The 13,822-nt window shown below is 49.4% G+C and overlaps 3 protein-coding genes across 3 annotated transcripts; 1 reads left to right on the top strand and 2 right to left on the bottom strand.

The window, feature by feature from the left end:
* Positions 1 to 784: 784 nt before the first annotated feature.
* LTR64_008299 (uncharacterized protein) lies at positions 785 to 2,058 on the bottom strand (the record flags this gene model as incomplete). Its single annotated transcript, XM_064902614.1, has 2 exons — positions 785 to 1,575; positions 1,626 to 2,058. The coding sequence occupies 2 exons, from the start codon at positions 2,056 to 2,058 to the stop codon at positions 785 to 787; spliced, it is 1,224 nt and encodes a 407-aa protein (XP_064751090.1).
* Positions 2,059 to 3,128: 1,070 nt separating this feature from the next.
* LTR64_008300 (uncharacterized protein) lies at positions 3,129 to 8,932 on the top strand (the record flags this gene model as incomplete). Its single annotated transcript, XM_064902615.1, has 6 exons — positions 3,129 to 3,669; positions 3,731 to 3,765; positions 4,358 to 4,445; positions 4,669 to 6,916; positions 6,978 to 7,627; positions 7,677 to 8,932. 6 exons carry the CDS (start codon positions 3,129 to 3,131, stop codon positions 8,930 to 8,932), a joined length of 4,818 nt encoding a protein of 1,605 aa, XP_064751091.1.
* Positions 8,933 to 9,823: 891 nt separating this feature from the next.
* On the bottom strand, positions 9,824 to 12,709 carry LTR64_008301 (uncharacterized protein; the record flags this gene model as incomplete). The annotated part of the gene is made up of 2 exons (XM_064902616.1): positions 9,824 to 12,053; positions 12,075 to 12,709. The coding sequence occupies 2 exons, from the start codon at positions 12,707 to 12,709 to the stop codon at positions 9,824 to 9,826; spliced, it is 2,865 nt and encodes a 954-aa protein (XP_064751092.1).
* Between the last annotated feature and the right edge of the window lie 1,113 nt (positions 12,710 to 13,822).

Below are 13,822 nucleotides of genomic sequence, written 5' to 3' on the forward strand. Positions count from 1 at the left end.
TTGCTAATCACCATGAGACTACGAGTGAAAGGATTCTCAGCATCGCACCTCGTCAAAGAACAGTCATGAACATTGCTATCTTCGACGCACTATTTCTCCCCCACCTAGGCGCCGATTGCGTGTGTAGCCTGGCGGTCGAGACAGACGCCGCGTGGCACAATCCGCCGACTCATGCGCTCTTCTTGTTCTTCTATCACAAATTTTCGAAGTACTGCGAACTCACTGCTGCCGTTGATGAAGGCGTCGCCGTGCCGCTGAAATCTCCACACCGCCCCACAGAACCCTCCCGTGTTGACAGGTCCGTGTTCGGAGCAGATCTGCTGGTTTAGTCCTTCAATCACGTTGCTTTTAAAGTTTTGCAGGTTACTCGAGTACATCTTCCATACCAGGAGGCAGTTGTGAGTTCGGAGGTAATTATCGTGAATTTGATAATGGCTTGTAACGACAAAAGACGTTTCAAATAGGAACACCGCAAGACGAGTGTTCTCATTTCGGGTAATAAGAAATGAGTGCTCAAGATGAGCATGACAAGCTAAATATAAAGATTGTCATCAACAGATTCTCAGAATCTTACTCATGCTACCTATACCTCTCTTTATGACAGCTCGCAGATACGAGATCTCTCGTCTCTCTGCTAGACACTGTGATTCAACATTCCCGTTCCAAAGACTCCAACCCAAAACCCTGGAATTTTGACCTTCATCCCGCCGAGGCTATGCATAAAATCGTTGCTTTTTTTTCCCGTTACAAATACAAGCAATGTGAATTGTTTCCCTTCATCCTATTATCTATCGTGGCTCTTCAAGTACGTTCTTATCTTGGTTGGACTCTTTGGACTCACATTCCCATTTACATGGCGCGTTTCATCCGGCTCCTCCACTAAATCGCTTAGACCAAAGGCATTGTGTTCCACATCATAATTGTGCATCAATCCTTCACTTTCTCTGCTCGAATGTCTTATTCCACCAGGGCTAAAGGTCAGACTACTACTCCTTCTGTGTGGGTCCAAACTAGCTCTTCTTGCCTGCATACTTCTTCGTGTAGGTATGATTGTAATTCCATCTGTAGGTATTCCGTCCATATCTAGATCTTTCCCTGCTGATCTGTGGCCGTCTGGATCGGCGCGAGAGAGGTTAAGTAGGTAAACGCCCGAGAAGATAACGAGGAAGCCGGACAGCAGAGAGAGGGTATTAACCACATCTGTTGTGTTGAAGCCCTTGAAGAGGATGAAGGAGGCGCAGAGGGTTGCGGTCGTGAAGGCGACGTAGTACAGCGGATTGACGATGGAGGTGGGAAATTGGGCTAGAGCTTTGTTGAGGTAGTTCATTTGTGTGAGAATGCAGATCAGGGAGACGATCATAAAGGCGTAGGTTGAGGGGTGGCTAAATTGGTTGTTACCACCGAGAGTAAGTTTGAGGGCAATGCCAAAAGCTTTGATGGACATGACGGAGATGGAGCCGACTGTTGAGCAGATCGAGATGTATACTAGAGGATTTTTCTTGCCATATATCGGCCCAACTTTGTAGATCATAATCAGGGAGATGGAAACGGCGGTGATGCAATATATGAGGAAGCCTTCACAACCAATTAGCTGACTTCCACTGGAACTCGTTAGCAAGACATACCTGGCTGTATGGCATAATCGAGGATTTTGTCGACTGTCTCAACTTGCTCATCTGGAGGCGCATGCAGAACAATGATAATGGCACCCAGTAAACATATTGCGCAGCCAAGCTTCCCAAGCACACCTAGCTGTTCATTGAGAAAGTACGCTCCCAGTACAGCGCCTATTAACACAGACAAGGCACCTAATGGGGTTACCAGAATCGCAGGTGCAAAGGCATACGCAGCAAAGTTGGCAACCTCGCCCACGACCAACGATAGTATTCCTGCCCACCATAACGGCGTCTTCAGGTAGGAGAAACCATCTCCTTCAAAACCGTGCTTGTCTGCAGCGTCATTGAGACCCTTCTTTGTTAGAACAAAACTGGCACCAATTCCCAATGTAGAGGTCACTGCAAGAGCGAGGCCTATGTATTTGTCTTCGAGTTCAGGCATTTTCTGCGGGCGCAGAAGGTAGGAGGTGCGCGCTCCTCAATTCGTTATCCGACACAGTTTCGTGGGAAATCGGGAGGTACTATGCGGACTGTGAGCGTCGTAGTCCTTTCCGTTGGCCAACGATGAATGTTCAATGCAGTCAGCGTTGACACATAAACCAGGGCCTTCTTGTTCGTCCCTTGGTCAATGGTGGACAATTGAGCGCGGCAAGCGAGTGACTAGATGGTGATGGTGGGCTACGACAGATCGTTCGTGTCTTGCTGCGAGGAGAGCAGTTTGCTGATGGGTTGTGTGCGCAGAAGGAAATTCCGAGACCAGTCTTTTTGATATGAAACGTCCTCCCATTCAGGGATGCTGATGGAGGAATCGCCGAATCGTCAGCTGTGGCAGAGTTCAGCCGCAAACCTTCGATACAGATTCTTGCAAGGATAGGGCTTGAGACACCTAAGCGCACGCGCCTCGAGTCGACTTCTCTGACTGGTTGGGGAAGCCTAGCGTCATCTTTTGTCGACGGGATCTGTTGACAGAAAAACGCCTTTGAGGCTTTGTTCGTGATTCAAGACTCCACCCGTACTGGCTGTTCCTGCCGATGCTTGAACCCCTATCCTGTTGGAGATCTTATCAACCGTGCTTGTTTATATACAAAGCAATCGTGCATATACGTCCTTGCTCCTCCCCTTGAGGATTGAATATCCGTTGCGAGTGTCCTGTCTACATATAGAACGTCCAAATGCCACACGAAGAGCCTTCATGTGGAGGTATTGCGACCGTCAATGCTCAACACGGCCAGGTACAGGTTTATGGTTGACAGATATGCTCAAGGTACTGCTACGTGGTCGACTTAGGCCACTGTCACGCTCGAAGACCAGATCTCGTAATGGCCAAATAGGCATACCCTCGAGCCTCTACCAGATCGAGACCTTCGCACCAACTGACTCACCAGTAGGAACTTTTGTGACTCCGCCCAACCCGATCCACCGCAATACTACCATATCAATCAGATTAAACCCATCGTGCTAATGTTTCTAGCAAATCTTCCACGTCTTGGGAAGAACCAGCACACAACAACAATGAATATCAATATTACCACCACGAGACCGATTCTGTTCCTTCCAGGTTCGATCACAGTTCGTCCTTACTGTTTGAGCGACGCTGAGAAGATTGCACATCATGCAAACAACACCAAAATATATCGGAACCTCGAACGTCTTCCACATCCATATACTCTCGAGCGCTCACAAGAATGGATAGCATACTGTACCGACCCCAAGAACTTCCTGCCGCAATCACATCCATCCTCTCCGCCGGACATGAGCAGCGAAAGGGCATCACTAGGTGACTATGTGCCGAAAGACTACGTTGTTTGCTTCGAGGATCAACCGATTGGCTCTTGTGGCCTCGAACTTGACAGCAAGAACCCTCATACTGTATCTTTGGGTTACTGGCTGGGTGAGTCTTTTTGGGGGCAAGGCATTGGTACTCTGGTCGCTACGGCCTTTACAGAATGGACATTCAAGAATTTCCCATGGATAATGCGTATACAAGCAGATGCATACAGCTGGAATGGGGCAAGTCAGAAAGTGTTGAGGAAGGCTGGTTTTGCCTATGAAGGTACGCAGAAGTTGCGGGTCTGCAAAGATGGGAGATTTAGCGATCTCGTTCTGTTCGGCAGAATTAGAGAGGGGTTCGATCCTTAATGAGGCAAAAGTAAGTGGTGAACAGGATACATGGTTGGTCATTAGCAGAACACAACACTTCTCCGCTACTCTCGGATCAGCACGAAGGCAGGAGCATCCGTCAGCAGGAGAATTGTACCACTCCGCAAAAGAGGACTTCTGCAACATTCACCGTGCGGAGAGTGGACACAAGAACACTCAAGAAAGTTGCACAAAAGAGTCAGTTGACCTTCATCTTGCACTGCTTATAAGGAAACCTTTTTGCCCATGGCAAAGAAATTGCTGCAAGTTATGCACAAATGACAGGATTAGTGAGGCAAGTCTTGCCCCAGGCAGCCTCACTGCAATTTCAATGCTGAGTCATTTAACCAATCGGTGCTTTCTACCTCCGCCGTTAGGAAATGCGGCGTCATCCAACGTGACCCAGTTTTCCAAGTCCCAAGTTCGCATGTGGTTATCTTGCTTCTGCAATTGGACAAAGGTCCCATGTGCCACGTTCTTGCTTCGAAGCAAATTCCACTTACGTGTGCTGCAAATTCCCATCTCAGAATTGTAATGCCCAAGCATATTTGGACGTTATTGTAAAACGATATTTGAATGTGTGACACGAGTTGCTGTGGTAGTTCCTCCTGGGAGACGCGTTGGGAAACATGGCGGACAGCATTAGTAGCCTGAAATCGGCAGGCGCCCCTGGCACTCCGTCCGACAAAGGTGTGTGACTGCCAACCATCGCCCGAATACTACGTTCGAAAAGAACGAACCAACGTGATCAAACGCAATGGAGCACTACATTGCTTTTGCTAATTGGCATTTCACTCATATATCACCCGTTATCTTCAAGCCCTCCACCTACTCAGCCTTCATCTTCTGCATAGCCGTCTTTATCTGTCTCTTGCATTCCAATTCTTGGCAACACGAGAGCTAACACCTTCAGAGGTCAGGATATTCGACGAACCAGAACATATTGAGCATCCTGGCTATGCGTACGACGAACGTTCTCCATCATCTGTTGCACAGTCTTCCAAGATCCATCGAGCAACCATGTCGGGCAGGAAGTTGACAGGACGTAGTGAACGCCCCCCGTTAAAATCCGCCCCTTCAGGTCCCTCGACACCAGGTTTGACGAACCAAATGTCGACCCTTGCTCTCGACAGTCCGAGTCTTGCCGCCAAGACTGCACCGGAGGATAATGATGACCAAGCGCTGCTTGATCAGGTCATGCAATGGTTGCAGAATGAGAAAAGCAGGCGATCACAAGTGTCCAACGGAGACCACGACGCCGACCTCAAAACCTCACGAAATGGAGATACGCAACCTGATGCGGATCAGTCTCTAGACCAACTTGAAGCAATTTTGACAAAATTCGGAGATGGGTCTGCAAAGTCAAAATTACGCCGTATGACGGGCAGTCTAGCAAATAGACGTGGCTCCTTGGGTAAGGTGTTACTGAAGACGCAGCGAAGTTATGGTCCTTCGGACACGGATGGTGGTGATGCTATCGCTGAAGTACCTCATATCGAGTCCCTGCTTGACAACACTAAAACGCTCTCCTTCGCTGGTGGGGCGGCTGATACGTCGGCCGAGGACGACGACAAGACTAAAGAGCAGAAGCATTGGGAGGTCTTCAAGCAGGATATTTTGCGTTTGACCCACACGCTTGGCCTACGGGGCTGGCGCAGACTACCCATCGAGTATGCTAAGACTATGCATGTTGAGCGCTTGAGTGGTGCCCTAACCAATGCTGTTTACGTCGTGAAACCACCAAAAGACTATACCTTGATGCAAAGACGTGATGAACAGGGTAATCTCGTCCCTGTTAAGAGACTCCCAAAGCACCTTTTGCTCAGAATTTATGGCCCTTCAACTGATCATCTTATTGATCGTCAGAACGAGCTTCTAATTCTCCGTCGTCTCGCTGCCAAAAATATTGGCCCAAAGCTCTTGGGTTACTTCGAGAATGGTCGATTCGAGGAGTTTCTCCACGCCAAGACTCTGACCATGGAAGATATCAAAGATCCGGCCATATCTAAACAAATCGCAAAACGTATGAAGGAGCTGCACGAGGGTATCGACTTGCTAGAGTCTGAAAGAGAAGGTGGTGCATTTACTTTTGCCAGTTGGGACAAGTGGGTCGATCGCGTAGAGCAAGTCATGACTTACCTAGACAAGCTGGTTGAAGACGAGGCAAAGGGAAAGCGTGCTCCCAAGGCTCGATATACACGTCGTGGCCATGTTGTTGGTACAGAGTGGAAAAAATTCCGTGAAGCGTATGAAAAGTATCGGAGTCGACTCATCCAAGAAAGTGGAGGAGAGAATGGCATACGCAAACGCTTGGTATTCGCCCACAATGACACACAGTACGGCAATCTCATGAAACTTAAGCCAGAGGAAAAATCTCCTCTCATGGAACCAACCAATTCACACAAACGGCTGGTTGTCATTGACTTCGAGTATGCCAACGCCGATCCACGCGGATACGAGTTCGCAAATCATTTCAACGAATGGTGCTACAACTATCACGACGCTGAGCGGCCCTATGCGTGCAACACGAAATGGTACCCGAACAAGGAGGAGCAGTACCGCTTTATGCGTGCCTACGTTATGCATCGACCTCAGTTTACCCCTTCAGCATCATCAACACCAAACCTTGAGGCACGTGAGAAGACGAACGTTCCTGAATTCAAGTTAGATGCACGAGGGCCTTCAGGGTACTTCAGTGGAGGCTATGATGAAGAAGAGCGGATCAGAGAGAAAGCGGAAGAGCATGAAATTCAACGGTTGTTGCATGAGACGAGAATGTGGCGTATGGCTAGCTCAGCATTCTGGGTAGCTTGGGGAATTGTGCAAGCTCCGATACCAGAACTAGATGAGCCAGAAAGGAAATCAGTCAAGGAGGCTGTCACTGATGTCGCTGATAAGCTGAAATCTGTATGGAAGGCTAAGTCAGACCCACTGGATGAGGAGGTGCTAGAGAAGAAGGAGGAGTCGAAGCACGATCGGCCTGAAGGACACGACATAGAAGAAGCGCATCGAGAGGGTGATGGGACCTCGGAAAACGAGGAGGAAGAGTTTGATTACCTGGCATATGCGCAAGAAAGAGCCATGTTCTTTTGGGGTGATTGTATTCAGATGGGGATAGTGACGGAGGGTGATCTGCCAGAAGAAATGCGGTCCCACATCAAGTATGTAAAGCACTGAAAGTGAAAGTGCTGGCACATTTCGGTGAAGGTAACAGGCAAACAGCAAACACTACTATTTGTCAATGCCAAGCATCAACACTACCATCATGCCGCAGGCCACGTTTCCCACGTTTTCCCAATCCTCTGCCGTGACCACATCGCGTCGTTACATACCAGACGACAACCAGCGTACTATCGTGATGCGTCCAGACGAGCAAAGGAAGATAGCAAACTATGGCATTCTTTGTGGTCTGCGCTCAGATGCAGCGTCGGACTCCAGTCGATCCTCATCAGCTAGACCTTCATCACAAGAGCGAAAGTTGATGGCTCTCAACTCTCACCCTACAAATGGTGCGGTTCAACGACGACCACAGTCTCTAACGTTGCCTTTCGACAATCGAGAGCGTGAATCACACCTAGTCTCTGAAGAAGAATTCGATAGGATCATCAAGCAGGGCGAATTGGATAATCCATTGCCATCACTTCCCACAGCCATCGAGAGCAGTGCACCACGTATTGGACTCCGAAGATCAATCTCGACAGCACGAAACACGATGATGTCTACCAAACCACGACCGATGTCAGCAGACTTCAGTCGATTGATGGCATCGCAAGGATTCCAAGATCGTCCTGGTCGAAACTCTTTCGCTGCTCCAAGTCGAGATCCCACATTGACTGCCTTACCTCGACCACCGACTAAGAACGATCTTGCCTGTAAACAAGCCTGCCAATGAAGGGTTGTGAAGTACTGACCTGATCATAGTATATCCGAACGAACCTCCTTCAGCTGCAAGCAGTGCAAAGACTCTTCGCCAACGAGCACTTACCACAGACACAGACACCCCTGCCCGACCGACTTCTTCCGCTGTAGAGTCAGCTGATCGTCAAACTCGACACAAACGACATCGCTCCGCTTTCATTGTGACTGAGTCGATCAAGAAACGACTCAAGCGAGGCGGAAGCAACGATACCGAGACCACTATTCTTCCTGGCCAAGCAGACAGCTCAGGTCTAAGCAAGCTCGCAATGGCTAGCCCGACCACGTCCATGCGGTCCCGAACCCCATTCCAGAGCCATCCTGCAGTACGACCAATCCTGAACAACAGCATGTTAGCAGACACTGCAGGACGAAAATCTACCGACATGGACATGGACGTGGACACGGACGCTGAAGCAGAACCAGAAACCCTATCCACCGTCCGCACACCTCCAGAAAGTCTCAAGAGATCAGTCCTCAAACGTACCTGGTCCCGGGCAAAATACCACGCCGCAAAGCTATCCATCTCCTCGCCAGCTGGCAATAACCTTCTCGGCCAGAAAATGCAAATCTCACAACCAATCGCAATAAACATTGATCGCCCTCCCACAGCACAATCCCACCACACAGCAGCCAGCGTGGCTTCGACCATCGCACCCTCAAACACAAGCACAGGCACATCTCACTACCACGCCTCCGCCGAACAATCCCCCACGAATCCCTCATACGAATACGTCACAGGCCCGGTCCCCAAGAAAACCGTCTTGACACGACTAGGCGCCCCACCGAGCAGGACCGAGCTAAACACCGTGGTGAGCAGGCAACAGAGTAGGATCCAGGACTTGACGTTGCAGAATAACGTGCTCGTGAATCAGATCAGTTTGCTGAGAGAAGAAGTGCAGGGGATGAAAGTCAGCAGTAACCACAACGCGAGTGCAAGTGGGAACGCAAGTGCAGCAAGCAGCGAGAAAGAGAATCACCGACCAAGCCTTAGTGACCGAACGTTGGGTAGAACATCTAGACGACGAGGGGAATATACACCTGAGCACAAACACGCTGATCACAGTGTGAACATGGACATGGACGTCGAGATCAATACCGACACACACGCTCGGCGAAGCAGCAACGGCACGGCAGCAAGCAGAATTCGAAAAGACCCCAATGGCTGGCGACATATCATGGGCGTGCCGATGGGGAACGAAAGTGAGAGCGCATGGGATCAAGATGATAAGCGGAAGACGTGGATGACTTGTGATTCGTGAGTGTGCTGTGAGAAGGTGAAGCTCACGCGAGGATGTGTTGGATGCGTCTGCGCACGCCGGCGAGCAACGTGTAGTCGACGCGTCAGGCTAGTCTGTTTTCGGGAGAGTGTAAATCCTGCGGCTTTGAGCATGTGAGTTGACGAATTGTCAGAAATTTGTCTGCTCAAAAGAAATCAGTAGGTATCATTGCAGAAGCTCACTGTTCAGTAAGACCGAGTGACGTGGTCACAATCGCAGCTTTTGACTTCACCCTTATTCTCCAGGACCACTGCACTCACATCCGCAATCCAAGAAAGGAATCGTGAGCTGAACGCGCCAGAGTCAATTTCTCCAGGCATGGTTAACTGCCGACCAACCACGAGAACGTGTTTTTCCGGGTGTCCCTCCAGGCGTGAGCACACCTGGATGACTCAACTGCCTCAGACGAGCGCCTGTCGTTGGCTTCGAAGGCAAACACTCGAAAGGAACGATCGCATTACTGCTCACAATGCGACAACGATTGTTCAAACAATACATTTTTCATAATGTTGTATCAGGGTATAGATAATACAGCTACCCATAGCTATTTCAAATACAAAAGACCTCCCTTAATGCAGTCCATGATAATGAAATCCCATCGTGCATTCATAAGCATTACATACTCTTGTAAAGAGCTCTTTCTCCTCGTCACATCGCAATCCACGGTTCGTTTTTCTCTTCCTCATCAGATGAATATTACCAGACACCAAGACATAGCAGTCATATCATGCCTTTTTCAAGAGCTGCGCGTAAATCTTCCCATGTACAGCCAGAGTACTCCTCCCATAAAGGCCCAACATAAGCATCTCGCTTCAGACAACGAGCTTCCCCCCAACAAGGAACTTTGTGCCGTATAGCAGCAGTGCGCCGGTGCTATCTAGGCCCCTGCTGCTGGTTCATATGCTGCGTAAGCTGATGCTGGTAATTCTGCTGCATCTGGGCCTGCGCATTTTGCAGTCGCTGCTGCTGCTGCATAAAGGCAGCCTGGTTTTGAAACTGCTGAGCGGCCATATTGGGGTTCATGTTGCCTGCCATTTGTATATTACCATTCACCATCTGACCTCCTTGTTGTCCGTTCGTCATGCCGTTCTGCATTTGCTGACCTTGTTGTTGTTGCTGCTGCTGCTGTTGTTGCGCCTGATGTTGTCTCATCTTGCCCAAATGCTGCAAGGCCATCTTCTGGGCATTCTGCTGTAGCTGATGTTTGACCTGACCAGGTATCATGCCGGGATTACCGCCATATTTCTGAGCCTCCAATGTGATTGCCTGCTTGAAGAACGTCATCGTATAGTTCTGAAGTAACTGCTGCATTTGAGGATTCATCTGAGGTCGAGCTTGTCCTTGTTGTGGTTGCTGGCCCTGCTGGTTTTGCATGGCTTGCGTTTGTTGGGCTTGCATCTGCATCTGCATTTGCATCTGCATTTGCTGTATTGCCTGAGGCGACATCTGATTCGGTGCAGGAGATCCTTGAGAACCACCCATTTGCTGCATCATTGCTTTCCGAACCTGTGCTTGGTAATTTTGAGTCTGGGTTGGAGTAGGCGATATGTGCTGCGGTTGTGGCGTGCCTTGCATAGCTGCTTGCCTTTGCTGCATGGCAGCGTGTCTTTCAAGCTGAGCCTGCTGCTGAGCCAAAGTCGCAACCATCTGTGGATTCATGGGCTGTCCATTCATCTGCTGTTGCATGGCCGCACTTTGCATCTGCTGCCGCCGTATTGCGGCCATCTGAGCTTGCTGGTTCATATTCGGATGCATCCCATTCGGCATTTGTCCCTGCATGGTCGCCTGCGCCATCTGAGGCGTATTCATAGCCATTGCGTTCAAATTCACTGGACTTGCATGTGTCATTGGGTGAGCAGGAGTACCTTGCCGTATAACAGGTGTTGCAATCATCGTAGCAGGTGTACCAGCTGGAATCTGAGGTGTGCCATTACGGCTAGGACCGCCTTGACCACTAGGCTGCCGCATCATTCCAGCTGCAACTGGATGACCATGTTGTAAAGAAGAGCCAGGTCGAGGTGGTGAGCCAGCGCCACCAGTTTGTGAACCATTCCTCATCATTGGACGAGGGCCAGCTAGGGGAGAAGATGCAGCATGCGGCGTACCTTGACGGATAACCGGAGATGAGCCCGGAGGCATGATCTGGTTGTGCATATTTGGAGGAATAGCATTCGGTTGAACCTGATTTGGGTTATTTCGTCTCTGAGGTGCTGGAGCAACAGACTGTTGTGGTTGTTGGCCAGCCATGGCATCTTGTCGCTGCTGCATCTGCATCTGATGCTGCTGTTGGCGTTGTATTGCCTGTTGCTTCTTATGCTCAATAGCAGCTTGTTGATTTCTACGTTTAGTCTCTTCTTCTTGCTGTTGCTGTTGTTGACTGCGCCGGAGCTCATCATCTTGCAATCGCTTTTCGTTCTCGCGCTGCTTCTTCTCGTTGAGTTCACGCTTAATGCTATCAAGAGCATTGAACCTCTCGAAACGGGGTTGAAAGGGAGCAAGACCAGCCTGGGAGTCAAGAGTACTGGCATTAGCAGCAGTTGTCCCTGAGCCCTTACCATCCATGATAAGCATGAACCGTTCCTGCTCTTTGGCATGTGCATCGTCAGCAGCCAGCTCAGCAAATGTTCGCTTCCTGCTTTTGGGTGATGAAGGAAGCTCGTTACAAAGAGGATCTGTCAACATCTTGTATATCTGCTCGATGTGTTCCAGGTCCGTGGCAGGTTCGAGGTAAAGAGGTCCAGCGGTAGCATTGACAATTCGAGCCTCGTAGACAAGTTGGTCTTGTGGGTCTATTCGTGTTTTTTGCTTCTTCAGTGGAGGTGGTCGTTCGTTGATAGGTGTAGGAGGGACAGTGCCGCCAGGCGTGGGTGGCTGACCAGCTTTCTGAAGCTTCTTTGCCTTTGGATCTGGAGCAATGAAATCGAGCATCAAATCCATGTTTCTTGAAAGACCTGTGGGCCTCAGCACCTGTAAGAACTCGATAGGCTGTCGATTGGTCAGCCTGAGAGGGACTTCAGGAAGTGGTTCCTTCTTTAGTTCGGGCTCGACATTCTCTTTGTCGGAAGCTGATCCAGGTCGGTCGGTCTTGGAAGGTGATTGATCCCTAGATGGATGAGGTACATACGGCGAAGGAGTAATGAACTGATTGTGGTTGTGTATGGAAAAAGGCTTGTCTTCATCTCCAGTCTTGTTGGAACCGATAGTGTCAGTCGCAACAAACTTCTTGTGATCAACAACCCTGACAATAAGGCAGCCGTCATAGAACCTGACACCTTCCTTCCTGAACTCTTCCAAATAGTCATGAGGTATGGTACCTTTCTGCAAGTGCTCTAGAAAAGGTCTCATCTCCGATTGATAGCTGAAGCTGCCTTCTTGCTGGTCGAAGCGCCAGAAAGCTGGGTGTAGATGTACTATAAGCGATGGCGGTTTATCCTTGTGTTTTTTGAGTATGAACTTCGAGGTAATGACATAGGGCTCAGGCGGTATGGTCGCTTTCTTCTCTACAGGCATATTGTCTGCGGCACCAGTACGGATTGTAACTCGAGGCGCTCTACGACTCGCTCGACCTGCGCCATTTGTGGTAACGCCATTGGTAACAGGAGTGGTCTGAGTCTGTGCCGAGCCAGGAAGTCGTTTCGTAGCGCTGGCTGGTGAGGAGGGAGGCAAGCCTGACTTGGGGGGATTGGCCTGTATCGTCACACTCGGCTTCTTTGTCTTTGTCGCAGTGCCTGTGGTGGTCGACTTCGACATGCTGACCATGATCTCTCAAATCGTCTGAGTTTGTGCGCTAAGTGCGCTCGAGCGCGCGGTATCCAGAACCTCGATCATGCGACAGTCGTGTGATCTGCTGCTGTGGTTCGGCAGTCGAGTACGCGCATGCTAGGGAGCGGGGGTATATCTATTTGTTCTAATTATGGTCGGTTGTTGATGCGTAGACTCTGGTGAGTTGGTGTGATCAATACTTGAACGATGTTGAAAGTTAACATACACTGCAGGTCCTATTGCGCCATGTTCACAGTACCAGTTTGCTCGTGTTCATGAATGGCAGGTGCGCCAATTGACGTCTATCGAGTGCCTGAGGCGATACACTATCACGTGAGTAGGCAGGCAGGAATTTTCAGGCAGCCAAGTAAGTTTCTCCTTTCCCAAGCCGAAAGCTTTAATGCAAGGAAAAATAAGAGACCTCCTATGATAGCTTCGCGATAACTGTAACCTATTACAAGAGAATTGCAGGAGAGGTAGTAAGGTCATTGCACTCGAGACTACTGGAGAGTAAGCCCGAGCGATGAATATGCATTCCTGGTTAGACCTTTGGCGCTGAGATGATACAGATGTAATGCTTCGCTCTCACAAGCATTCTTGGTGGCGTCAACAAAAGGATTAACGTCGAGATGAAGCAGCGAGAGAACACACACGAGGAAAAGATCATCGGTCCTACTGAAAGGTTTGTGCTGATTTGTGGTCGATTGTTCATGTTTCCATATGCAGCTCTAGAAGATAACTATGAAGTGATTGCATGTAGCGCTCTGAGATGCTTCGCCTGGATGTGTGTGTTTGCATGCCACTTAAGATGTGTAGCAACAACTCTCATGCTCAGAGATTCCTTTGACAAGCCCAGTGTACCTTCGAAAATTGAAGGAGTATCTAGATTTGTTGTAATTTCATCAACCTTGACTTCCTGTACACTCGAAGTCACTTCTCCAGCTATGATACCGTATCTGTGTAAGCTCTTGTCTTCTTCCACATTTACTCACTGTGATAGAGGTCCGAAAACCCATAATGGAATATTCCTACCTCCGACTGACAAAAAGTCCATTTTTCATCAAAATCTGTGCCGCCCTGTTCAACGAGTAGCTTTGTCATCTCCGCGTT

The sequence above is a fragment of the Lithohypha guttulata genome, assembly GCF_036872675.1.
Source record: "Lithohypha guttulata strain CCFEE 5908 chromosome Unknown scaffold_8, whole genome shotgun sequence".
In the NCBI taxonomy this organism is placed as follows: Eukaryota; Fungi; Ascomycota; class Eurotiomycetes; order Chaetothyriales; family Trichomeriaceae; genus Lithohypha; species Lithohypha guttulata.